This window comes from Natator depressus, chromosome 25 (genome assembly GCF_965152275.1).
Source record: "Natator depressus isolate rNatDep1 chromosome 25, rNatDep2.hap1, whole genome shotgun sequence".
NCBI lineage: Eukaryota > Metazoa > Chordata > Testudines > Cheloniidae > Natator > Natator depressus.
The window spans coordinates 11,103,478-11,128,200 of record NC_134258.1 but is presented as its reverse complement, the minus strand read 5'-3'; the positions used below and the strand labels follow the sequence as shown (position 1 = coordinate 11,128,200).

General features: G+C 41.9%; 1 protein-coding gene across 1 annotated transcript; it reads left to right on the top strand.

Annotated features, from left to right (window-relative positions):
- Positions 1 to 11,585: 11,585 nt before the first annotated feature.
- LOC141977981 (uncharacterized protein KIAA1958-like) lies at positions 11,586 to 20,921 on the top strand. The gene is made up of 3 exons (XM_074939816.1): positions 11,586 to 11,813; positions 14,520 to 15,744; positions 19,896 to 20,921. Exons 1-3 carry the CDS (start codon positions 11,586 to 11,588, stop codon positions 20,741 to 20,743), a joined length of 2,301 nt encoding a protein of 766 aa, XP_074795917.1. The 3' UTR covers positions 20,744 to 20,921.
- Positions 20,922 to 24,723: the final 3,802 nt, after the last annotated feature.

Here is a 24,723-nt window from a genome sequence, read left to right as displayed (position 1 = left end):
AAACACAAAGTATTATTGTAATCATCTCTGTATTGACGTAGTAACATATCTACTCAAGTATGTCCAAAAGAGTAATAGAGTTCAGACACCAAACCCTTGTGTATACCATGCCTGCCATGAGTCCTGCATTGTCACACAGGCTAATCAAGACATCATTTTCCCAGATCTTAAGCTCTATTAAACATCAAGCTCCAAGTGATTTCCTACTTGGATCAAAGATGTGTTTGTTCCAGTGCCACTTAAGTTTAAAAGGCAAGAATACCAGGAATGAATTAAACCTCCCCAGTGGCAGCTGCTGAGGTTCAATTGGTTTGTCAGTGCCATAATTATGCAGCTGGAGTCTTCTGTTTGCCGGCCCATATGTTCCTGAAGGATGTAATGTCATGGAAAAACACAGTGGTGCTTCGTTCCCAAAGCTACGCGATGTTTCTGTTGTACCGTGAGGATTTGCTTATGTTTCAGCTGAAAAATGTTGAGAACTAATGTTCCAGTCTTGGTCTGATAATTAAACTATCATTACTCTTACTTGAACTATCTACATGGAAGTGCATTAAGAGAAATGGCTTGTGTCATAAATAAATTAAACAATGGGTCTAATGCAAGAGAGGCTGACCATATATTCACATTAAATTATTTTCACATTTCCAGCTCGTCTCTGAAAGTGAATGCTGCTGCTTGCCTCATGCCAGGAATCATTGCTGTTATTTAGTTTATGTTGAATTTTCAACTCATCCGAAGTTAGTGTAGTGCATATTTCCAATTCTGCTGCCTATTAAAAGCATTTAGAGCATTAAAAGAATATTGAGGACAAAAGGACTGATCCTGCAAGATGCTAAAGTCAGTGGGAACTGGGGGCACTCAGACTTCAAACAGCCAAAGGAATGACAAACAACATAATATCCTTTCAAATGTTTAAGATGCTTAGATACTATGGCAATGAGTATAATGCAAACATAAAGACAGATAGCACCATGCAGGAGGTACTTAATAGCTTACAGAATTGGGCCTGAGATGTCAGTCATAAGGGCTTAATCCATGTTCGCAAAACTAGGTAATTACATCACTAAATCTGGGTACGTGTATGCACAATTGTCATTTGTAAGATCAGCTTCCTAGTTTGCATACACCATTACATGCTTGTGCATGTTCTGCAGGCACAGCATAGATCAGTGAGATTAAACTTTGAAACCATAACTAACAATTTAAACCAAAAAACCAAAATGGTATCTTTAATACAGTGTATATCTGTCTTTGACTTCATATTACCCATATATTGCAGGTTTCTCAGAAAACGGTGCCCTTGCCAATGCTACAATATTGCTACAATATTTCTCCAGGAGGATGATTTAATTTTAGTTTATTTTAAATGTAGTTTAATTGAATTTCCTTTCTTTAATGACTTTAAAATCAGACCATAAGAGTTATATTTAAATAGTGCTACATTTTATAATACCACTACATTTACTTCTGTACTTGTAAGCTGGTCAGATACTTCAGCAACAATAAAAAGTCAGTCAGCAAGATTCTCTCTAGGCTTCATACGTGAGGACTTAAGTTCACAAGTGGTCATAAAAGAAACAAAAAGGTTTAGAAGAGCATCCCTCTGATTACAATCCAGCCCCTCTAACAAATAAGGCCTGTGTTTCTAAAAGCAAATAGCCTTTTCAGCAGAGTGCCCGGGTGATTTTTGAAATTGGTTTTTAGTTGTGCCATTGTTATCAGTGAGCCTGTTGGCTGAAGCAGTCCAAGTGGAGGGTTGGGTGGGTTTGTGGGCAGAAGAATGAATGGCCAAACTGTATTTTCAGAAGGGCCTGGGACACTGAAGGGCTGGTGCAGGGGCTCAAAGGCAGTCACGTCAGAGACACAACTAAGGCCTTGTCTACATTGGAAGATTGTACCTGTTTAGCTTAAATCAGAGTTTCAAAAAGTGATTTAATTAAAGTGGTGCAAATCCCTGTATGGACATTAATTTAAGTGTTTTCAAGTTTATTTAAACCTGCTCCCAATCATCTTAAGCTAAACTGAAAAAAACCAAAACCCTCCCAAAACATTAAAACCAAAATAAGAGTGCCCACACAGGAGTTTGCACTGATTTAACTCCATTAGTTTAAATTCATCTCATGATTAAACTAGTGCAACTCTCTTCTGCAGACAAGCTCTAAATCAGGAAATGCAGGTTAAGGTTCTTGAGCAATAGTCGCTCATTGGCTACTCTGCAGTCTGTGCAAAGCTGAAAACAGACATTACAGTGAGAGGACCCTCTCCTTCGCCACGCCATCCACACAAGAGGGACAGACGTGAATGGACAAAGACAGACAGACTGGATTTACTGAGGAAGTTGTAGATTAGCTCAGGGAACGAGAGGCAGAGCTGAGATTCAGATAGAGCTAGAAGAGGCAAGGGGTAGGCGGGACAGTGTCTAACCACACTGGGGCTGAGTATCATGAGACATCTCAGGGAAAGTAGATGGCAAGCAAAGGATCAGAGGTAGACGAGTTTGTACCCTCCTAAGAGGGTCTTTCAGTTTCATAGGAGATTCTTCACCCTCACTGAGGCATGGGTCATACAGATGCATAGGCTCACACGTGAAGCCATCCACCAGCACATCTGTGGTGAGCTGAAGGGGGAAGATAGAAAGGCAGATCTTCAGGAGCCTTGCTCACCACTGAAGATCTAGGCCTAATTGGCATATGTAAGGTGATTAGTTACATAAGTGAATATGCACCTTTGGTTTGAATAGAAATGCCGCCAAGCATGGAATTTCTCAGGGTACTTTTGAAAACCGCATCCAGCATTATGTACTCAGGCAATTTTGACACTAAAAAGTCTAACTAAAATTTTAATAACTAAAAATTCCTGTTAGGGCAACTCCCCTCACACTTTTGAGAATGTTGGCCAGAGTTTGGAGAAGCTGCCTTCTTTTCTGCTTCCCATTTCACTCCTGCATCATGCCAGCAGCACATGGGAAAGCTGCTGTGTCATTTTTAAATGACAGTGACCAACCCCCCCCCCCCTTCTTCCCTATTTATTTCAAGGCTTTCCTATCACTCCATGTGTTATGAGGCCATTGTACTGTTGTCCAAAGACTATGGTTGCCCTGTGAGAGGGTTGCTGAAGCATCTTGGTGATCTTGGAGCAATGCCCCTCTGCCATGTACATTGGCCAAACTGGACAGTCTCTACGCAAAAGAATAAATGGACACAAATCTGACATCAGGAATCATAACAGTCAAAAACCAGTAGGAGGACAAAAAGAAAAGGAGTACTTGTGGCACCTTAGAGACTAACAAATTTATTTGAGCATAAGCTTTCGTGAGCTACAGCTCACTTCATCGGATGCATTCAGTAGAACACTTCAACCTCTCTAGTCACTCAGAACCAATTTAAAGGTGGCAATTTTGCAACAGAAAAGCTTCAAAAACAGACTCCAACCAGAAACTGCTGAACTGGAATTAATTTTCAAACTAGATACCATTAACTTGGGCTTGAATAGAGACTGGGAGTGGCTGGGTCATTACACAAATTGAATCTAATTTCCCCATGTTAAGTATCCTCACACCTTCTTGTCAACTGTCTGAAATGGGCCATCTTGATTATCACTACAAAAGTGTTGTTTTTCCCCCCTCCTGCTGATAATAGCTCATCTTAATTAATTAGCCTCTTAGAGTTGGTATAGCAACTTCCACCTTTTCATGTTCTCTGTATGTGTATATATCTTCTTACTATATGTTCAATTCTGTGCATCTGATGAAGTGGGCTGTAGCCCATGAAAGCTTACACTCAAATACATTTGATAATCTAAGGTTCCACAAGTACTCCTGTTCTTTTTGCGGATACAGACTAACACGGCTGCTACTCTGAAAGATGTGTTTTGTATTTTACAATTTAGGTGGCAAAGTCTCACTGAAAAAACAGAGGTTTGTTACAAGGCACATCTTCCCCACTAAATAACTAACAGAACACTCTTTATTCAAAGCATCTTAAAATGGTAGGGTATCACCCACAAATTACATATAGGGAAAGTGAAGCACAGAGTGGGGTGGAGAAAAGTAAATTTGCCCAATTGCTCCCACTCTAGTCCCCTAACCACTGGAATGTGTTCTCTCCAATATAAAGCACTGTTTAATTTTTTTAATAGATTAATAGGGAAGTGGCCTGTGTTACTTCACTATTTTTAGATGAATTTTTGAAAAAAAAAATTTGCTTAGCAATACCTGGAATTCTATATAGATTAGAGAGAGAAAGAGAGAATTATATATACACACACATACTATCCCAATTCAGAAGGGATTTTTTTAAGGGACAAAATCTGCAGCCTTAGACTGAGGAAGTTTTATGCCAAGTTTCAGCCAGATTCAAAAGAACTAAGATACAAACCCATCACATACAAGGATTATAAATGGAGATGTTTCTGTATTCAGCTAAAATAACACTATTAGTCAACCTAGAATTGCACTGTAGTTTTAGCATTAAGATTGCAAGAAGCTTGCAATCTTAATGCTAAAAGTCAGCATTGCTGAGCAGCCAGGAAAGCTAAGTCTAGGACTTTATATTAATATAATGCTATTTTTGGTGTGTTTGGTACTTCATGTGTGTAGTTGGGTGGTTTTTTGCAGCTATGGAGAACAGTATTTTAGGAGGGTATTTTCACCCTTGCAAAGTTTACGTTTAGCGGAAGAGTGGACCACGGATTAGTAGTAAGATTTTCTCTGAATCAGAATCAGGACATTGCTTTCCTTGTTAGGCCTACGCCAAAGGGAGATGTGTAAACACTCTTTTAAGTCAGCCTACCCTGCACAAAGGGAATGCTTTCTGTCTGGATTGAGTGAGAGACTAAAATAGGACTGAAATCAATTGGCTCTTCCTAGCCAGGTTTCACTATTATTATTAACAATGTAGCAGCCTCTGGTGGAGATCTGTTAATTTACAGGTTTCTTCAGCTGTAAATTTCAGCAAGACTTTGCCACCTAAATTGTTAAATACAAAACACACCTTTAAGTTAAATTTAAGTCAGAAAACAATTACTACTGCAGGATTGCCAACCCCAGTATTCAAGAATAATGAGTCAAGCCCCCAAAATGCATCTTTTTTTTTAAATCGTGATTTTGGGGTTTGTTTGTTTTTTGCCTTTTGAGCTCAAGCGTTTTTCTGCAACCATAAGGACTGAAATTTATTTAAATAAATTAAAGCTGAGGACACGACTCCAGAAGCTGGTGCTTTAAGGAAGATCAAAAATATCATGAGATTTTTGAAAATTTTGAGAGTTGACAATACTGCTTTAATATCTTTGAGAAATGCACTTTGACATCCTGCATCCCTCTTCCAGTTCTTCAGTAATGGAAGATGGATTATTGCAAGTACATAAAACGTTGTTAAAAGGCTGTTACAAGGAGGAGGGAGAAAAACTGTTCTTCTTAGCCTCTGAGGATAGGACAAGAAGCAGTGGGCTTATATTGCAGCCAGGGTGGTTTAGGTTGGACATTAGGAAAAGCTTCCTAACTGTCAGAGTGGTTAAGCACTGGAATAAATTGCCTAGGGCGGTTGTGGAATCTTCACCATTTGGAATTTTTAAGAGCAGGTTGGACAAACACCTGTCAGGGATGGTCTAGACCAGTGGTTCTCAAAGCCGGTCCGCAGCTTGTTCAGGGAAAGCCCCTGGCGGGCCAGACCGGTTGTTTACTGGGAAGGGCGGCCAGCACGTCCCTTGACCTGCGCCGCTTCACGCAGCCCCCATTGGCCTGGAGCGGCGAACCGCAGCCAGTGGGAGCCAAGATCGGCTGAACCTGCGGACGCGGCAGGTAAACAAACTGGTCCGGCCCACCAGGGGCTTTCCCTGAACAAGCGGCGGACCGGCTTTGAGAACCACTGGTCTAGACAATACTTAGTCCTGCCTTGAGTGCAGGGGACTGGACTATATGACCTCTCAAGGTCCCTTCCAGTTCTATGATTCTATTTGCATATATGGGTCTGAAGAACGAAGTAAGGCCCTGATCCTGCAATGAGCTCTGCGGGGGCACACTCATGTACAGTACAGGATTGGGGCCTAACACTCCAAGAGTGATGCCCAGAGAAAATCTTATGCAAAAAAGCCCCAGTTCGGCAAATTTACATAACACAAGTTGTTCCCTTGTACAACTACTCATATCCATGGAGTTACTCACATGTGTAAGTGTTTGCAGGATCAGGACTTGAAGTTATTTTCTACATTTGAGAGTTTTTAGTAAAAGTCTTTGACGAGCTGCTCCATAATTTGTTTCCCATTAACTTCTGTTTCCCTCATGCTCTCCTCAGTGTGATAAAATATGAGACTCTGTTTATATAATTGGATATTTTGTAATTAATTTTCCCCTCCCATACATCTGTTTTTAGTGTCTGATTACATTTTGTTGGATCCAGGCACTACTCTGCCAGCTCTGTCATACTTAAAAAATAAAATAAAGTAATAATAAAAAATAATAATTGCCTCAGGGAGCTTAGTCACGGTGCAAGAATAGTGGCTCTTTGTAACAGACACCTGAGAGAGGGGATGTAATTGAGAGCAACTGTGAGGAAGATGATCTTGCATCTGAAGGAAGTAAAAACAAAATAGTGCCCGATTCTGTGAAGATGTGATACATGAAGTCACATAATGAGGTTTCTGTGGAGTAGCACTTACCAGCAGAGTGAAAAGGAGTACTTGTGGCACTTTTGAGACTAACCAATTTATTTGAGCATAAGCTTTCGTGAGCTACAGCTCACTTCATCGGATGCATACTGTGGAAAGTGTAGAAGATCTTTTTATATACACACAAAGCATGAAAAAATACCTCCTCCCACCCCACTCTCCTGCTAATAATAGCTTATCTAAAGTAATCACTCTCCTTACAATGTGTATGATAATCAAGGTGGGCCATTTCCAGCACAAATCCAGGGTTTAACAGGAACGTCTGGGGGGGGGGGGGATAGGAAAAAACAAGGGGAAATAGGTTACCTTGCAAAATGACTTAGCCACTCCCAGTCTCTATTCAAGCCTAAGTTAATTGTATCCAATTTGCAAATGAATTCCAATTCAACAGTTTCTCGCTGGAGTCTGGATTTGAAGTTTTTTTGGTTTAATATTGCGACCTTTAGGTCTGAGATCGAGTGACCAGAGAGATTGAAGTGTTCTCCGACTGGTTTATGAATGTTATAATTCTTGACATCTGATTTGTGTCCATTTATTCTTTTATGTAGAGACTGTCCAGTTTGACCAATGTACATGGCAGAGGGGCATTGCTGGCACATGATGGCATATATCACATTGGTGGATGTGCAGGTGAACGAGCCTCTGATAGTGTGGCTGATGTTATTAGGCCCTGTGATGTTATTAGGCCCCTGAATAGATATGTGGGCACAGTTGGCAACGGGCTTTGTTGCAAGGATAGGTTCCTGGGTTAGTGGTTCTGTTGTGTGGTATGTGGTTGCTGGTGAGTATTTGCTTCAGGTTGGGGGGCTGTCTGTAGGCAAGGACTGGCCTGTCTCCCAAGATTTGTGAGAGTGTATACACATTGTAAGGAGAGTGATCACTTTAGATAAGCTATTACTAGCAGGAGAGTGGGGTGGGAGGAGGTATTTTTTCATGCTTTGTGTGTATATAAAAAGATCTTCTACACTTTCCACAGTATGCATCCGATGAAGTGAGCTGTAGCTCACGAAAGCTTATGCTCAAATAAATTGGTTAGTCTCTAAGGTGCCACAAGTACTCCTTTTCTTTTTGCGACTACAAACTAACACGGCTGTTACTCTGAAACCTACCAGCAGAGTGTCTCCCACAGCTGGCACATGCAGTGAGAACCTGCTGTCCCTCATAGGACTAAGTGGACAGTGCTCTAAATCCTATTTTTTCTTACTCTGATTGTTCCAGTTTCCTGTTTTGTCCTGTCAGGAGGTGGAACTGCTCCCAGTCTGTGTATTTGCTTACCTTATTCCTACCTCTTGAACTAAACCTGTGAAATAGACAATAAAAGACCAAAGAGAAACAGAACCAAGACTATTAGGAAAGGAGGGAAAAAAGGAACTAACACCAAAACAAATGTCAACTAAGGCAGTTTCTAAGATCCGTACAAATGCAAGAAGCATAACCAAATAAAGAAAGTACAGGTCTCTGTTATAGGAGATTTCAAGGATGTATTATGAACCATTATGACTTTGCCATCTAATTATGAAAGTGGAATAAATCACATAGTTTCACATTTTCAAAAGTGATTGGTGATTTTGGGTGCCTCAGTTTTTGAGGTACCTTGCAGGAGACAGATTTTCAGAAAGCACTGAGCACCCACCCTATGAAATTCAGGCCCCTTTGAAATGTGTTGAGTTGGTCACACATGCACGCGCACACAAAATCACTAGCCATTTTTGAAAATTTAGACCAAGAAATGTTTAAGGGTGAGATTTTCAAAACTGGTACCCGAACCCTATTGAAATTCAACAGAGGCTGGGTGCCTAACTCATTTAGAATCATAGAATATTAGGGTTGGAAGAGACCTCAGGAGGTCATCCAGTCCAATCACCTGCTCAAAGCAGGACCAACACCAACTAAATCATCCCATCCAAGGCTTTGTCAAATCGGGGCTTAAAAACCTCTAAGGATGGAGATTCCACCACCTCCCTAGGTAACCCATTCCAGTGCTTCACCACCCTCCTAGTGAAAGAGTGTTTCCTAATATCCAACCTAGACATCCCCCACTGCAACTTGAGACCATTGCTCCTTGTTCTGTCATCTGCCACCACTGAGAACAGCTTAGCTCCATCCTCTTTGGAACCCCCCTTCAGGTAGTTGAAGACTGCTATCAAATCCCCCCTCACTCTTCTCTTCTGCAGACTAAATCACCCCAGTTTCCTCAGCCTCTCCTTGTAAGTCATGTGCCCCAGCCCCCTAATCATTTTTGTTGCCCTCCGCTGGACTCTCTCCAATTTGTCCACATCCCTTCTGTCGTGGGGGGACCAAAACTGGATGCAATACTCCAGGTGTGGCCTCACCAGTGCCGAATAGAGGGGAATATTCACTTCCCTCGATCACCTGGCAATGCTCCTACTAATGCAGCCCAATATGCTGTTGGCCTTCTTGGCAACAAGGGCACACTGCTGACTCATATCCAGCTTCTCATCCACTGTAATCCCCAGGTCCTTTTCTGCAGAACTGCTTTTAGGCCGCTTTGAAAATGCCAAGCCTAAATTATCTTACGTAAGAACAGTCATACTGGGTCAGACCAAAGCCAGGTGCTTCAGACGGAATCATCAAGTGATCCATCCCATGTCATCCACTCCCAGCTGCTGGTAAACAGAGGCTAGGGACATTCAGCCGTATTTAATACCGAGTGGAAAAAGTTATCAGATAAGAAACTGACATCTTGACTGTTCAATTATTCAGAGCAGGACTGTAAGAAAGCAGACTCTTATAGCCGTAAGAAGGTTCATTCTTTATGTAAATTCATTTCTTGGTGAGGGTGGGGTTTATTTAATTGTAGTTTTAACCCTTGCTCATTTCATCTGAAGAGAGCATTTACCTTAAAACTTTGGAATATCCTGTTCAGACTCAAGTCCATCATCAGATGGAAGTGCTTGCTGGAATATCATTAAAGTGCCCCAGTATTCACACTGACAGAGATACTGAAGCAGGAACTGCTATTTATAAAGATTAAAAAAAAAAAAAAAAAAAAAAAGGCATTGGGCCAGATCTGAGGTGCATTGGGGTGACTCTATTGGCTTTGATGAAGCTATGCTGATTTATACCAGGTGAGGATCTGACTCATTTAGTAAATATTTCACTGTAAAGGCAGAGCTCTCTTCTCAGTTACACTGGTGTAAATCCAGAGTAACCCCATTGACTTCTATGGAGTTACTTCAGATTGACACCAACATCAGAGCAGAACTGGACTCTGAAGGTACTATAGCTGGTCACTGGAGTTTCATTAGGAGCGAAGTATCAAAATAAAAGGACTTTTTAGGAGAGATCAGGAAAGGGAAGACATGCTTACAGATAGAGGGAGATCAAAAGGGCCAATTTCAAGAAGGACATGATAGCAATCAAGAAGTTCAGCTGCCAAGTTATAATTCCATGCTTTATGACCAGGCAAAGCTTCTGTTTCTATTACCCTTGCTCCACAGCAATTGTAAATGCCAAAGTATTGACGTGGAAGTTCCTTTTGCTCTGTCCAGATAGTGCAGCCCTTTAGGGGGGAAACTATTCACTAAAGTCAGTGTCATAACTCCCACTGACATCCATGGGAGCAGGAACAGACCCATAGGCAAGAATGGGACAAGGATCATGGTTGGCTCAGTGTAATGCCTGCCATAAATTAAGACAGGCCCTGGGTTCAAAGTACATTGGCTGAAGTGGTATAAGACTCAGTTTAAACATGGTTTCAGCTAAAATGTTTTTAGGCAGTACTTTTCAAAGGAGCCAATGAATTTTCGTGGGGATGGGCACCTAAACTCCCTCAAGCGCCTTTGAAAATCTTAGCCTTACATGTGGTTCAAATGCCCAGCATAGTTAGAAACAGCATTCCAGGCTAAAGCTATCCCGATCATCATTGGAAAGCCATAAACAGGAAAAGCTGGAGAGACACACTAGTGAGATACATTTGTGCAAAAGAGCTTTACAAGGGACCCAGTGGGGCAATGATATAGCATTGCTAACATACGGGACTTTTCACGCCTAAGCAGGAAGAGTTCTCCTGATTATTACCTATTCCCTGTTAGGTGGTAAAATAAATTTGGCAAGAGAGAGAATTTGATCCGGCACTGTCTCTTTAAATGGGACACCCTGTTACGTGACCCAGTGCTGGGGAGGTGCAGACAGGCACCAGTGGCACTTTTGTTTCCCTTCCTGTTAGAACTGTTGTTACCTTGCTGAGCTGCTGCAAATTCATTCAGTGTTCCTCTCAGGTATCTGTCATTTGGTTATTAACCCTAGTCCCCATCATCTGGAACAAGATCTCATTATTTTTGATTAATTGTTTTAGGCCATTTTTAAAGCCAGCTTCCCCCTTGTGATGATGCGCTTTCGGCACAGTATATTTAAAATTTCTCTCACTGTTTTTGATCTCTCCCTCATTTAGGCCCTGAATTCAGCAAAGCACATGCTTAATTTTTGAGTCACTGGGACTTAAGCACATGCTTAACTTTAATGTGCACTTCAGTGCCTTGCTAGTTCAGAGCCTTAGACTGCGAGAGCATCAAAACCGAGTTATCTGGAAGTTGTACATTGGTAAAGTGTGTCTCTATTACTCACTCTTTTGAGGTGCTTGGCCCCATAGGATTTGGGCAGCAATTTAAAAAAAAAAAAATTGGTTAGGAGTTTGGTAGATCTCAGTCCAGTTCCCAGCGGGCAGGTGCCCATATATCACAGAATGCTCATCCTCACCAGCACTAAAGCCCCTTGCTGGGCAGTCCCAAGGGACAGGCCAACGACTGAATAAGATGGAGCTACCCCCTCATCTTCCATGGGCTCCCTTCAGGTCATGCTTGAGGCACATTTGCAGGGTATTGTGGGGAAGCCTGCACTGCTGTCACTCGTGCTGGACCTGTTCCCACTCTCAGGAACGCGCCAAATCTCAGGCCGACAGCATGACATCCATCCCATGTGGCGGCTCCAGTGGCTCCTCCCCAGAGCTTGGTGCCAGGCTCGGCGTGCTCCCCCGCAGTTCCTCCTCCTGCCAGCCAGGGGCTGCTGTGACAGAGGAATCGCAAGCATCTGAGCTGGCCTCCTCGCCCCTGCTTCCCCGGGCTGGGGCCAGCCAAGCCAGCGTGGAGGTGCAGGAGGCTGGCAGGGCAGCGTGTGCCCCTGTGAGGGAGGTGAGGGGCAGAGGGGAGGAGGCCGGGGCCAGGCAGCGGGGAGGGAGCAGGGTGACAAGGGGGAGCAGGATCTGCCCCCGCATCCAGGGTCACTCTCCCAGTAACCCTCTCGCCTCCCCCAGATGCCCCAGACTCCCTCCAGTTGTCCCTCTGTCCCCAGCTCCTCTGTCTGTCTCTGCCAACCCCACCCCACAGAGGCCCTGGCTCTCCCAGCCCCCTCCCACTACCTGCTTTTTGTGGGTACAGGATGTCACAACTACAGGGCTAGCTGCACCTCTGAACCCTCTCTGAGGGCACACCCACAGCTGTCGGGCCTCACGCCTTTCGCTTGCGCGCGGTGGAATCATGCAATTCTGCCACTCTCAGAGCAGGCCCTGGGCTACTATACTCTGCACCTCAACCATGCTTACCCAGCAAGTCCGACTGGGTTCGGTACCCCTTCAGGAGTCTGTGAGCACTGGGGAATACAGTGACCCCGCCGCATTCTTACCCCAAAGTGTATTGTTTAATCTTCACAGGAGGAACCAAGCGTCAGAGAAAGAGGCTTTGTAAAATAGTCTATACACACACCTGACTTACCATCTCCATCCTCCAAGGTGAACGTAGGACAGCTTACCCTCTTCAGCCCCCCAGCGGGTGTGTGTCTGTGCTGGTGTGTTTCCCTGGACAGCCCCCAAAACCTTTATCCAGCCAACACTCCTTGGTGTCAGTTTTCCAGCTCTGTTTGCCCTGCTGCCCAAAATCAGGCCAGTGAGTTCAGCAAGGAACCAGAGGTAGAACATCAAAGCAAATGGCTTGTTTCCCCCCCAGGCGTTGGTAGATGGGTGGCTGTCTGAAGCCATTGTAGAGACAAGGTGGGTAAGGTAATATTGTTTATTGAACCAACTTCTGTTGGTGAGAGAGACAAGTGTACACAGAGCTCTTCTTCAGGTCTGGGAGGGCCATTGTAGGCAAGACAGAGTACATGAAGACAGGCTCTTCCTGAATAAACCCTCGTGACCAGGGGTTCTCGAACTTCATTGCACCGCAACCCCCTTCTGACAACAAAAATTACTATATGACTCCAGGAGGAGGGAGTGATGCCTGAGCTCGCCCGAGCCTCACAGCCCTGGGCAGGAGGGAGGGGCCGAAGCCCAATGACTTCAGCCCCAAGTGGGGGGCCTATAGCCTGAGCCCCGCTGCCCAGGGCTGAAACCCTTGGGCTTCCGCCCTCAGTGGTAGGGCTTGGGTTTCAGCTTTGGCTCTGAGCAGTGAGGCCAGGACTTTGGCTTTAGCCCCAGGCCCAGGCAAGTCTAACACCTGCCCTGGCGACCCCTTTATAACGGGGTCGCGACCCACTTTGGGGTCCTGACCCAGAGAGTTTGAGAACCACTGCTCTTGACTCTACAACCACATACAGACTAACAGTAACTTTGACTGATTCTCTTCTCCATCCCACCACACAGGTGTTAATTAATTAAGGCTAGGATTTTCAAAAGAGCCTATGTATAGACAGAAGAATCTTTTAAAATTTGTACCTAAGTCTATTGAGATAAATAGGAATTACACAGAAAATTGCTCACTTGTGTAGCTAGCAACTTTAAATGTTAATTATTTAACTTCTAATAAATTTGCTTTTCACTGTTTATATTTCTTTTTCTGCTTTTTCCTCAGCTTGAAGAATTAAACAAGACCCATCACAGTGCTATTATGTTCAGGTTTCCAGTAGTACAGAGGAACATTTAAATTTTAAAAATTCTGTTTTCATAATTAATATTTTGTTTCCCTTTAAACTGGCATGAAAAACTCCTCCTGTGTGTAGTCCCATTAAGCTCAATGGTACTGCTCACATAAGTGAAGTATTTGCAGCCTGGGACCATTTAGTTTGTGCTCAGTGAATATTGAAAAGTTTAGTGGAATGGAACTTGCCTCCAAAAATAAAAAAGTAAAAATCTATATGATACTTATTTTAGGTTCTGTGAAAGAAAGGAGTACTTAAATAAAAGGAGACAGTTATCCTTTGAACCCCCATTGAAAGCATATTCCAAATAAAAACAGCAGCATGGTGAGTACACTTTAAATTACATCATAGATAACTGGACATTCAACTGTGTTTGCTTAAATATATATTTATGTGAATGCAAAATGAACTCAAAACTACTCACAAGGATAAACAGCAGGGAATTTTTACGTAAGAAAATGGGCAAAGGATTTTTGTTTATTAGATACATATTATATAAAACAATTATGAAGTTATGGTACAGGGCCACTGAACACCTTGGTGCATGGGGGATGATTTATAAATTAAGTTATTTTTTAGTTTTGAATGGGTATAATTATTTTCAGAATGGCAAATTGGCTGAATGCTATCCTGAATGGTTTCACCCAATACATGCATGTTCGGAAACAGAGTCTTCCATTCATAAGATAGCAAGCTTACAGCTGAAGGTCAGATCATAGGATACACGTGCAAGCTGTATGTTGTGTCTATTGTGAAATTCATCAAATAAGTTAATAAATACATCCACAAATTCCCTTCCATCTCTTATAGCTGAGCAAAGAAACTGTTTAAACAAATCATTTGAAAAGTTTCACAAGTTTTATCAAGCTAATTATTCTAATATTTAAAAATTTAAATAGATGGGATTGAGAACAGCTCCCACTAACTGTTGCTAAAATCATCCTGTTTTTCTTACGTGTCTTAAGATAATTCTAACCCTTTTGCAGAACGAGAACATTTGTGATGACGACATGTACAACAATGTCAGCTCAGTTGCCATGGATCTGTCTAATTTAGTGACTTGGGCACATACTCATGGAACTATATGCAGTCAAATCCCAAGCTTGGAAATTATACAGAATATGGGACATCCCACCAGGGACAATTCTGTTTTGTGGATATGTGAATCTGGACATGCATATCACTGGCCCTGTGGGGCATTATACTTCAGAAGCCAGGAGGAAAGGGAGGAAGCTGCAGAACGGAAAAAGAGGTCCAGAAGCTATGACTCCTGGTCAGTGGAACATAATTTAAGTGAAAAGAGATACAGGGTAGCCTCACCTTTTGAAAAAAAGAAAGCTGACTCAGTTAACATGGGATCATGTAGCAGATCCCCCGAAATAATGCAAAAGAAAGAGGACACATTTTGTGTAATGTCTGATATAACAATGACAAAAGAAAAGCAGAGTGGAGTAGTTCCTCAGAAAGACAGCTACTCCATGAGGTCATGCTTTGCTGCAGAGCTGAGTCTTCCATCAACTGACTATCATGTCAAAACTGACCATGGTAATGAAGAGCCAGAAAGCAGGGAGGACCTGCAAGACGTCTCTGATGAAGAAGAATTTGAAACAGATACAGGAGACCAAATATGCAGAAGTAATTGTGATTCTGAAAGAGTATTCCAGAATAAAGAAGGATCTGCTGAGGAAGAACTGCAAATGCACGGAGATATTAAGGTCATTAGCAAACGAGCAGCCAACCAGACATCAGTTTCTGTCTTTAAAGAAAAGGCTGCAGTAATTCCCTGTTTACAGGAGACTTTAGAAGACAGCCATCATAGGAGCCTGGAAAGCAACTGCTTGAAGTTAACAGCTCTTCATCCTACAAAGTCCAAAAGCAAAACCTCTAAAGCAGGGAATTCCTGTGAATCAACAGCATCCAAAGAACAGTTAAAGCCCTTTCCTGCCTCCAACAGGGAAACAAAGGCCCAGTTGGAGCCATCCTCATTCCTGGCTTTCTATGACACTGCATTCGCTGGAGCTGTCCATCAGCAGCTCCAGCTGTGCCCATCTGTGTGTGCCACATCAGGAATGGGACTAGCTGGGAACCGTGCTGAAATACCTACTGAGGAGAGCAAACAGCCAGGACCACCGAATGCTGCAATTTCTTTAGCCCTGCCTACTCTGGAGAATGAAAACTCTGAGGACAATCTGCCTGTGTCTTCAAACAAAAGTAAGGATTTCTGGAGTTTTATTCCTGGGTGGTTTTTTTTTTTTAGTATGTGTCTCTTTTAGCCAGAATATTACAATTTGGGTGGCTCCATTTAGCCACCTAAATCCATATCTGAGCACCTAAATAAAAGCACCAGATTGCCAGAGATCCTGAACACCGTAATCTCCCACTGACATAATAGGAGCCTTAAGCAATCAGCGCTTCCAAAGATCAAGTCACTTATTTAGGTGCCCTATAATATACATTTGGGTGGCTAAAGCCAACTACCTAAATTGGAACATTTTAGACTTTGATTTTACCACAATAGCACCACACACTGTACCTCTTAATATGTGGTCCCTGCAATAAACTGTAACCAGGGTTATGAACTCAGGTCTCCCCAGGAAAGAGAAAGAGGAACTGATCTTTAAAACAATTTAGTGCAGTAACTGCAGGGGAATTCTGGTTCCATTGAAGTAAGTAGCAAAATTCCCATTGACTTCAATGAGCCCAGAATTTCACCCCTTTTCTTAAAAGCACTAAAGATATTAAAGCAATTTGTTAAAAAGTTTATGTCTTGTGTATCCTGTTATGATTTGGGATCTTAAAAATTTTTGGTAACTAAAAATAGGCAGACTTTTTTATTTGTAAAATAAATTCACTTCTTGCCATTCATGCCATGTGTCAGCACAGAGCACATTTTTACATGAGAATGTCATAAGATTCCTCATTAGAATATGCTCTTTGATGAATAACTAAAATGTGGCATGTGATTATAGTAGCTTTTAAAACAGTTCCTGCCTTGTGCACTGTACATCATCCATTTTCTTCTTGTATGTACTAAAGGTTAAACTATCCTTCTTGCCAAATATTGGGAACCATTAGTGACTGGATCTGCTTCATTTTAGAAGTGAGCTGGAGCACAATTATGATTTTAGCATAGGTGTGGCTAATGGATTTTTAGTGCCAGTTACCTACATACTGATTTAATTTAGTGATTAAAACCATCAAGTAAGCAGCAAAGGGCCAAGTTTTTAAAGAGGATTCAGTAGAGCAAATACATTTGCATCTGATTTTCCTTTGCTTGCAAGCGGTGCTTCATATAAATATCAGGCAGCTGGATGTCTACCTGATCTGTATGCAAAAGATTTTTATGCATGCAAAAATGCAGGTGCAAATATAGAGCCATCTTTTGAAAGTTCAGGCAAACAGTCCCAAAATTTGGGATTGTAGGTTTGATTAATTTTCCACAATTGTTTGGTGCGATGACTCCTTCTATCTGACTGATGGCTCTCCAGAGACATGTGAAAATTCAGGGTGGTGCTTACTAAATGTATATCTATATTTTGTGGCAGATCCAGGGCCCCTTAGGATTTCATGGTTGCCAGTAAACTGCACATTGTGACTGTTGAGATATCACAGTGACAGCAAGCCATGATAGAACATGGATAGTTCTTGAGTTACAGATCCCCAGCCACCTGAGCTAAAAGAAATATAGTCTTTAGCTCTGCCATTGTTAGGGCTTATGACATGACTGAATGATTCTCAGTTCATCAGTAGAGGGTAGATGTCCATACTGCTAAATTAGCTAGTACATCAAAGACAGAAAAAACCTGCTGTTAGATTCTGTGATGCAGAAGATTGGATACAATTCTTCCTTGACTGAACAGAGTACTGGAATAGTGTTTTAAGGCTTGTCTACTCCTGAGAGTGAATTTGGATTAAGGTCGGGTGTTTGTTCAGACAAGCCTTTACACAACTAAAAATCTGCAGCATGACTACACTTGGTGAATACATTGTTAGAGTACTTTTGAAATTGACTTGATAGTGTATCTCATCAAGAGCCACTGTGAATTCACCTGGGGACATTTATGCAAGAATTGTTTTTGCTGAACAATGAGTCATAAGCCATTTTATCTTAATCTCAGCCTTCGCTTGCAGTCTCAGTGTTTTTTTGATTTACAAACCATTTCTTTTTTTAAGTAGACCACGCAATATTTTCATAAAAAAGGAGCAGCCACATTTAGGTTTGTAGATCCATACTCTCTGTGCAGAAACAATAGTAATTAAACCCAAAATCATGTACCAAATGACTCAGTGCCAACAAGAGACATTCACAGCCATCAGCTCCAGAACCCCGCTCAGCACCCACATCTTCACACCTGGAAAAAACCCACAGGAGAGCACATGGACCTTTGCAGCATACCCTGAAGGCAATCAAACATAGCCTGTGGGAAGTGAAGTCATAGGAGGAGAGAGAAAGGTGGGTGGGAGCACAAACCATTTAAGGGCTGCCCAGGTTTGAAAACCCACCTTAAACTTCACCTGGAAACCACTGTGGCCAGTGTAGTCAATGGGGCTGAGGTGTAGTGTGCTACTTATGAGAAATCCCACTCAGTAGGTGGGCATATACATTCTGCACTAGCTGCTGTTCCCAAATGGTCTTAAACAAGGGGTCATCCTCAGAGCACATTACAGTAATCCAGCTTGAAGGTAGCAAAGGTGAGGATGACTGTGGTGAGGTCCACATCTGAAAGAAAAGACCTCCTTGCCAAGTGCTACCTAAGGATCCAGCAGCAGCGGAATTCCAATAAGGCCCCTAGGATGTATGCCTGTGTAACTGATGGCAGGCATTCTCTCTCCCTACTCTTCAAGCCATTTACATCCCACCTTGAGGGGTTAGGCCAGTGGTTCTCAAACTTTTGTACTGGTGACCCCTTTCACATAGCAAGACTGAGTGTGACCCCCCCCTTAAATATATAAAAAAAGTGTTTTTAATTTATAACACCATTATAAATGCTGGAAGCAAAGCGGGGTTTGGGGTTGAGGGTGACAGCTCGTAACCCCCCCATGTAATAACCTCACGACCCCCTGTTCGAGAACCCCTGGGTTAGGCAATGGGACCTTGGGATGGCCCTCTGCATAGGGGTGAATTTCACCATAAGTGATTCTCTTCCTAGGCTGCATGGAACTGTATAGATGTGACAACTCTATAACAATCTGAGAAATAAACCCCGCTGGAATCCTGGCACTCCTTTTTAAGAGATATTTTTACTTGTTCCATTTTAAACAGAGTGGGCTTTTCCTGATTCTCAGCCCCTAGAACAAACTTTCAGCTGACATTTGTGTTCCATGACTAGAGTGCTCCTTTTTAATAAAGAAGCGTCAGTGCTGGAGACCACTTTGAAGTATATTCTGTTTAATGGCTTGTGCGGCACATCAAACATGTAAAATAAATGCAGCTTAATATTGGGCCACATCCTGAGATCTGCACACAGGCCAGCTCCTGTTGATTTCCCTGGGACTGCCTGAGCATAACAGAACAAAATTTGACTCACCACTGTGCCTTATTTAACTATAAAATATACGCATGACCATAGTTGCAATCTGAGGAATTTTTATATGCACGATCCCTTTTTGGATTGCTCAAGTTTCAGAGTCCACATTTCAGGTCCAATCATGCAATCCTTAGTGACGTGACTAGTTCCATAGGGAAGAGCTGCAGATTGTGGCCTTAGATCTAAATTTTTAGATCATACAGGGTGAAATTCACCCCCTTCCCAACACACAAGTTAAAGTCCCACCTTAAGCCCTATTTTGAGGTCTTAAGTGTGGCATATAACTTAAGATGTCTCTCTGTATAGGGATGAATTTCATAATTTCAGTGAGTAGTATAAAATTTCATTAACGCCTAAGCCTGCTCCCCTTGAATCATAGAATCATAGAATATTAGGGTTGGAAGGGACCTCAGGAGGTCATCTAGTCCAACCGCCTGCTCAAAGCAGGACCAATCCCCAATCAAATCATCCCAGCCAGGGCTTTGAATTATGAGCTTTTAAATATTTGATATGTTATCACCTAAGAATGCCAGTTAAGATCAGGACCCCACTGTGCTAGGCACTGCACAGAAAAATAACAAAGATGACAGTTCCCTGCACCAGAGAACTTATAGCGTAGGCATCAGACAGGATGCAACAGGTGGAAAAACAGTGGGATGGGTGGGAGAATGCGATCACAAAAGCAAAACAAAAAACAAAGGGAGCAGGATTATAGTAGTCCCAGAATGTTTGAATGCTTTAAAAAGGAAGGTGAACATGGTTCTGCATCACCTTACATGCCTTTGATAGCCTCTGTAGTTCTTTCTATCCACAGAGTTGTCTCTTATCTTTTAGAGACATTGAAGAAGTCGGAGAGTAAGAGAATTCGTAATATTGGTGATATAAAAATGTTCAGAGACTGGTTGGCTTCACATTATCCTTCTGAAACTCGTGAGATCTTCACACTGCCACCTGCAGACCTTGATAATTACCTAGCCTCCTTCTATACTAGAGTGAGGAAGCAGAATGGCACAGAGTTTTCCGCCAACTCTTTATTCTTCTTTCAGAGCAGTATAGACAGATACCTCAAGGAACACAAGTACGAGTATAGTGTGATTAAAGGGTCTGAGTTCACAGCATCTCAGGAAGCTTTAAAAATAAAATGCCAGCATCTAGCACGGAAGGAGAGGGAGAGAGATTGGAATATTTTGGAAAACCTGACAGATAAAGATGTAGAGGATCTTCGTAAAAAGGGCATACTGAGTCGAATGCATCCCGAAGGATTTCTGCACCTAATGCTTGTAAACATCATCCGAGGCTTTGGGACAAACACACACAGTCAGACTCCAAATCTGTGGTGGGGGCAGATTGTGTTAAAAGAGAATGAGGAGGGATTAGAGTACTTGGAGTGGAAAGATGATCTGAACACACAGGCAAGCACAGAAGAGTCAGTTCTATGTATTTATGCCAAACCTGATAATCCAGGCAACTGTCCAGTCAGGGACTATAAGGAGTATGCTAAGAGAAGGCCATTGGATATGCATCATGACCGCGATCCATTTTACTTATCTCCTAAACCTTTGTGCTGCATATGGGACCAAATATGGTACTGTAGAAAATCACTGACAAAAACCAAAATGGAGAAAATGATGAAAGTCATTGTCCAGCAAGTTAAAGGATCTGAAAAAAGGTCCATGAAATAAAAGTTACCAGTTTCATTTCTGCTGTGCCTATTTTGGTATAAGTATGATTTAAATCAGTTTTGGAGTTGTTTAAAATGACAGCAGTTAGTATAGGTAGCGAGGGAACCCCTCTTTCTCAGCAGATTGCCTGAAGTACTTAAAGTTTTGTTGTTAAATTGACTACCACCTTCATTTTCAACATGGAAGACAATAAAAAGACCAAGGATAGAATTCATTCTTACATTCTATTTACTGAATTAAATCTAAATCCTGGATTTAAAACATTGTTGATGTTCTATTGAATTAGCTCAGTAATGTTAATGTTGAAAGGACCTGTGTTTGAATACCCTGGCTGAGAATTACAGGTACGTTCAGTGGGGGTGGGGAGGGGAGAAATCGATCTGGTTGTAAACCAAGCTTGTGGTCTAATGTGTAATTTATCTGTATCTTTTCATTGTAAAGAGAGAAACAGGTGGAGCTGGCTTTGGGAATAAAGAAGAATGATGAAAGATCACCAGTAGTTGCCAGCTACTAATCCATAGCTAATCAGAATGTTTTATACATAAGTGTTTAGATCAATTCTTATTTTTCTAAATGAGGAAGAAATTCTTACATTTGAGACATTCTGAATGTGTTTTAGTAAGTTACCAACTCCCCAAATGCAGTTAATAGCATTGAAAAGTTTTATAGCAGCTATTTTCCTCTGTGCGATAACCATAGTCTGTAGACGATTAGAGTCAGTAGTCAAATTCTGTAATTCAGTTCAACAGTTGTTTAACAAATGTATTTTCTTAATGTCCAGTCGTAATTGTTGACATTTCATAATAAACAAAATTTTACTTCATTACTGTCAGTCTGTTCCAAGAAGGTGAAACCAGTAACCCAGAACTGGTATCATTTCATTTCTATTGTTCAAATCGCTATGATATACTATGATTATACTATTATCAATATATAATAGTATAATCAGATATTGACTTTTCTTCAAGTGACTAACAATTATTTGTACGCTGGAGCTGATGCTGCTAACGAATCTAGCCACATGAAGTTCATCTGACTGCAGTGGGATTCCACACAGGCATGAGGATCTGTGTGGGTGAATCCCATTGTAGGACCCAGTCCTGTACATAGCAGTTTTTAATCCATAGATCTCAAAGTTGTTTACAAAGCGGAGTAAGAATTTTTCTTCCCTTTCTACAGGGGTTGAAAGAGAGGACTAAACTAACTTGCGCAAAGGTACATAACTAACCAGTGGCAGAGTTTGGGGGTATATCCCATATTTCCTGACTTTCCTACGCTATAGAGCTTAGCCTGCAGTATTGATGGGAGAGTCATTGTGGCAGAATCTCCACCCCTTTAGTTTTGAAAAAAAGAGTGTGGAGCATTTTTAGTATCATTGACATAAGTGTTTATATATAGATTCTGTAGAAGTGACAGCATAACCAGGGACCTTTGCCAAACTCCTCTGCAATCACAATGTGAAAGCCAAACTCCCCCATTTTTCAGGGGAATTTGGCTTTATTAATAAAGTAAAGCCAACAACAAGATAAAGAGCATCTCAAAACTTTTCCCCAGGCTCCATAGCCACGCCCTAGAGAGTGGAGCCACTCCTACCTCCATTATATCTAGGTGGGGCAATGAGTCATGAGAACACACTTAACCCTTTCTCAGCCAAATCAGTACTTAACAGTGTAGGCTGTTACAAGTCAAAACACTGCCAGCCTGTACAGGTAACTTAGAGTAAGGCTCTAGAAAGTGAAGATCATTCATTTTTTTTGGAGGACAATCACAAACTTCTGCTCCAAGAGCAAGATGCACTTTGACCTTTCCTTCTCCGGTATAAACACAGAGCAGGAAGTTCATATACAAAACCTCAAAACACCGCACACACAAACCTCCCCTTGGGGACGGGATGAGAGAAAGAACAAACCATATATGGCAGATGTCCGTCATGTCACTTAATGCATGGCTGGACGGCACTCAGATACAGCAGTGATGGGGGCGGTATAGGAACCTCTATGGGAATTTCATAATGTATACTTTATCTGCAAGAAAATTTGTGCAGGAAACAGCCTAAAGAGAGCCCTAGAAGTAGCAAAAAGGAGCTAGGGTTGTGAAACAGGCACTGGTTCATTTAACAAACCTTATTTCTTCTAATTCCATATGCTAGCCGTTGTATATAGATTGTCACAGATCACATCTATTCCTACCTCATGATGCTCTTAAACTAAAGATCAAGTTGAGTGCACTTCACATAGAAAGTTAGGGTTGGAAGGGACCTCAGGAGGTCATCTAATCCAACCCCCTGCTTGAAGCAGGACCAAGCCCCAATTTTTGCCCTAGATCCCTAAATGACCCCCCTCAAGGATTGAAGTCATAACCCTGGGTTTAGCAGGCCAATGCTCAAACCACTGAGCTATCCCTTCCCCCATGCCATAGTAGTATTCTGTATGGATTTGCTGAAGTAGATAGCGTGAGTTTAATTGCTACTTGTTGTAGAAGAGAAAATAAGCATATCCAGTTAAGCCACTTAGCACCTCTGCAGTCTCAGTGCTGTCAGTGAATTTACTGATTGGTACTGAGTAAGCAAGGAAGTCTGGTGGCACCTTAAAGACTAGCTGATTTATTTGGGCATAAGCTTTCGTGGGTAAAAAACCCACTCCTTCAGATGCATGGAGTCATCTGAAGTGGGTTTTTTACCCACAAAAGCTTATACCCAAATAAATCTGTTAGTCTTTAAGGTGCCACCAGACTCCTCTTTGTTTTTGTGGATACAGACTAACACGGCTACCCCTCTGATAATGAATTCCAAGTCACTCTTCTAGCTGTTTTGGCTCTGCAGGCTAAAGGGAGTAAGAAGTTAAGCAAAAGGAATGCATTTGTCTATGTAAATACATCCAATTCTGAATACACAGAGGGACCAAAATAACATCATTCCCATGTAGATTGTTGCACAGATGTTCTCAATTACTCTATCCAGAGTAAATCAAGTCAGGTACTGTATCTCATACCTAAGAAACCATTATGCTGTTCAAACCATCTCTTACCTCCAGACTTTCCACCACACTACTCTTTAGGGCATGATATTCTACCCTTAGTCCATTGACATCAAGGGGATTTCTGTGCATACAAGATAGAATGTTTACAAATGGTTACCTGCATTGGAAAGTAACATCAGTTGTCCCCATATTGGTTTCCTAAAGCTTTTGAGGGGAGGGGGGAAATATCAGACACCAGGCAGTCAAGAGAGGTAGCCTCTGAGCTATACACAATATGTGGGAAGAGCTGTCCTTATTGCAAGAATCAGAATACTTGGATAACAGGTGATTTGGGTATCCTTGTGATCCACTAACAGGATTGCTAGAGGAATTCCAGGAGGAAATTTAATTTATTACAGGGGATTTTTTTTCCTGTTTCATTGGCGGATGAAAGTTCATCTTTTTGAGGGGAACAACGAGGATGCAGGTTTAGAGGGACTCACAGGGGGTTATGAGGCCCAGAATTAAATTTACCTTCCTTATTTTCATTTAAAAAGTCTGTGTAATTGCTTCTAGTTCATGTGTGTTTAAAGAAACAAAACACAAGTCACTGAAATGCTCTCATCTAAATGACAAGAGGCAATACTGCTTGTGTGCCAAGTTGTACCCAGTTGCCAATTAAAGTGGCTGAATTACAAATGTCTCAAAAAATATTTTTAGGGCACTGACTCCCTAAATACGAATAGTAGGCCGTCCTACTAATAGTGCCAAAGAAAACCTTTGTTGTGTTGCCACTTTCTAGTATTTCCACCTCTGATCTGCAAATGAGCCAGTCATCCACATACTGGAAGGCTGTGATCTAGTCATTTCTCTCTCAGGATTCACTGTGATCCCACATGAACTGATAGGCTTACAGACAAACAAGCTGCACCTGTTAGCTGCCCACCTACTAAACAGAGAAGATTAGAGATTTGTAGTGATACACCGTTCTGAGTAATTGTCAGTACTTCCGGTCTGTATAAT

Excerpts from the sequence above, each read along its gene's own strand:
- LOC141977981 (XM_074939816.1), top strand. The coding sequence starts at position 11,586 with ATGACATCCATCCCATGTGGCGGCTCCAGTGGCTCCTCCCCAGAGCTT. Across the intron at positions 11,814-14,519 it reads CGTGTGCCCCTGTGAGGGAG|AACGAGAACATTTGTGATGA; the intron begins GTGAGGGGCAGA and ends ACCCTTTTGCAG. Across the intron at positions 15,745-19,895 it reads GCCTGTGTCTTCAAACAAAA|AGACATTGAAGAAGTCGGAG; the intron begins GTAAGGATTTCT and ends CTTATCTTTTAG.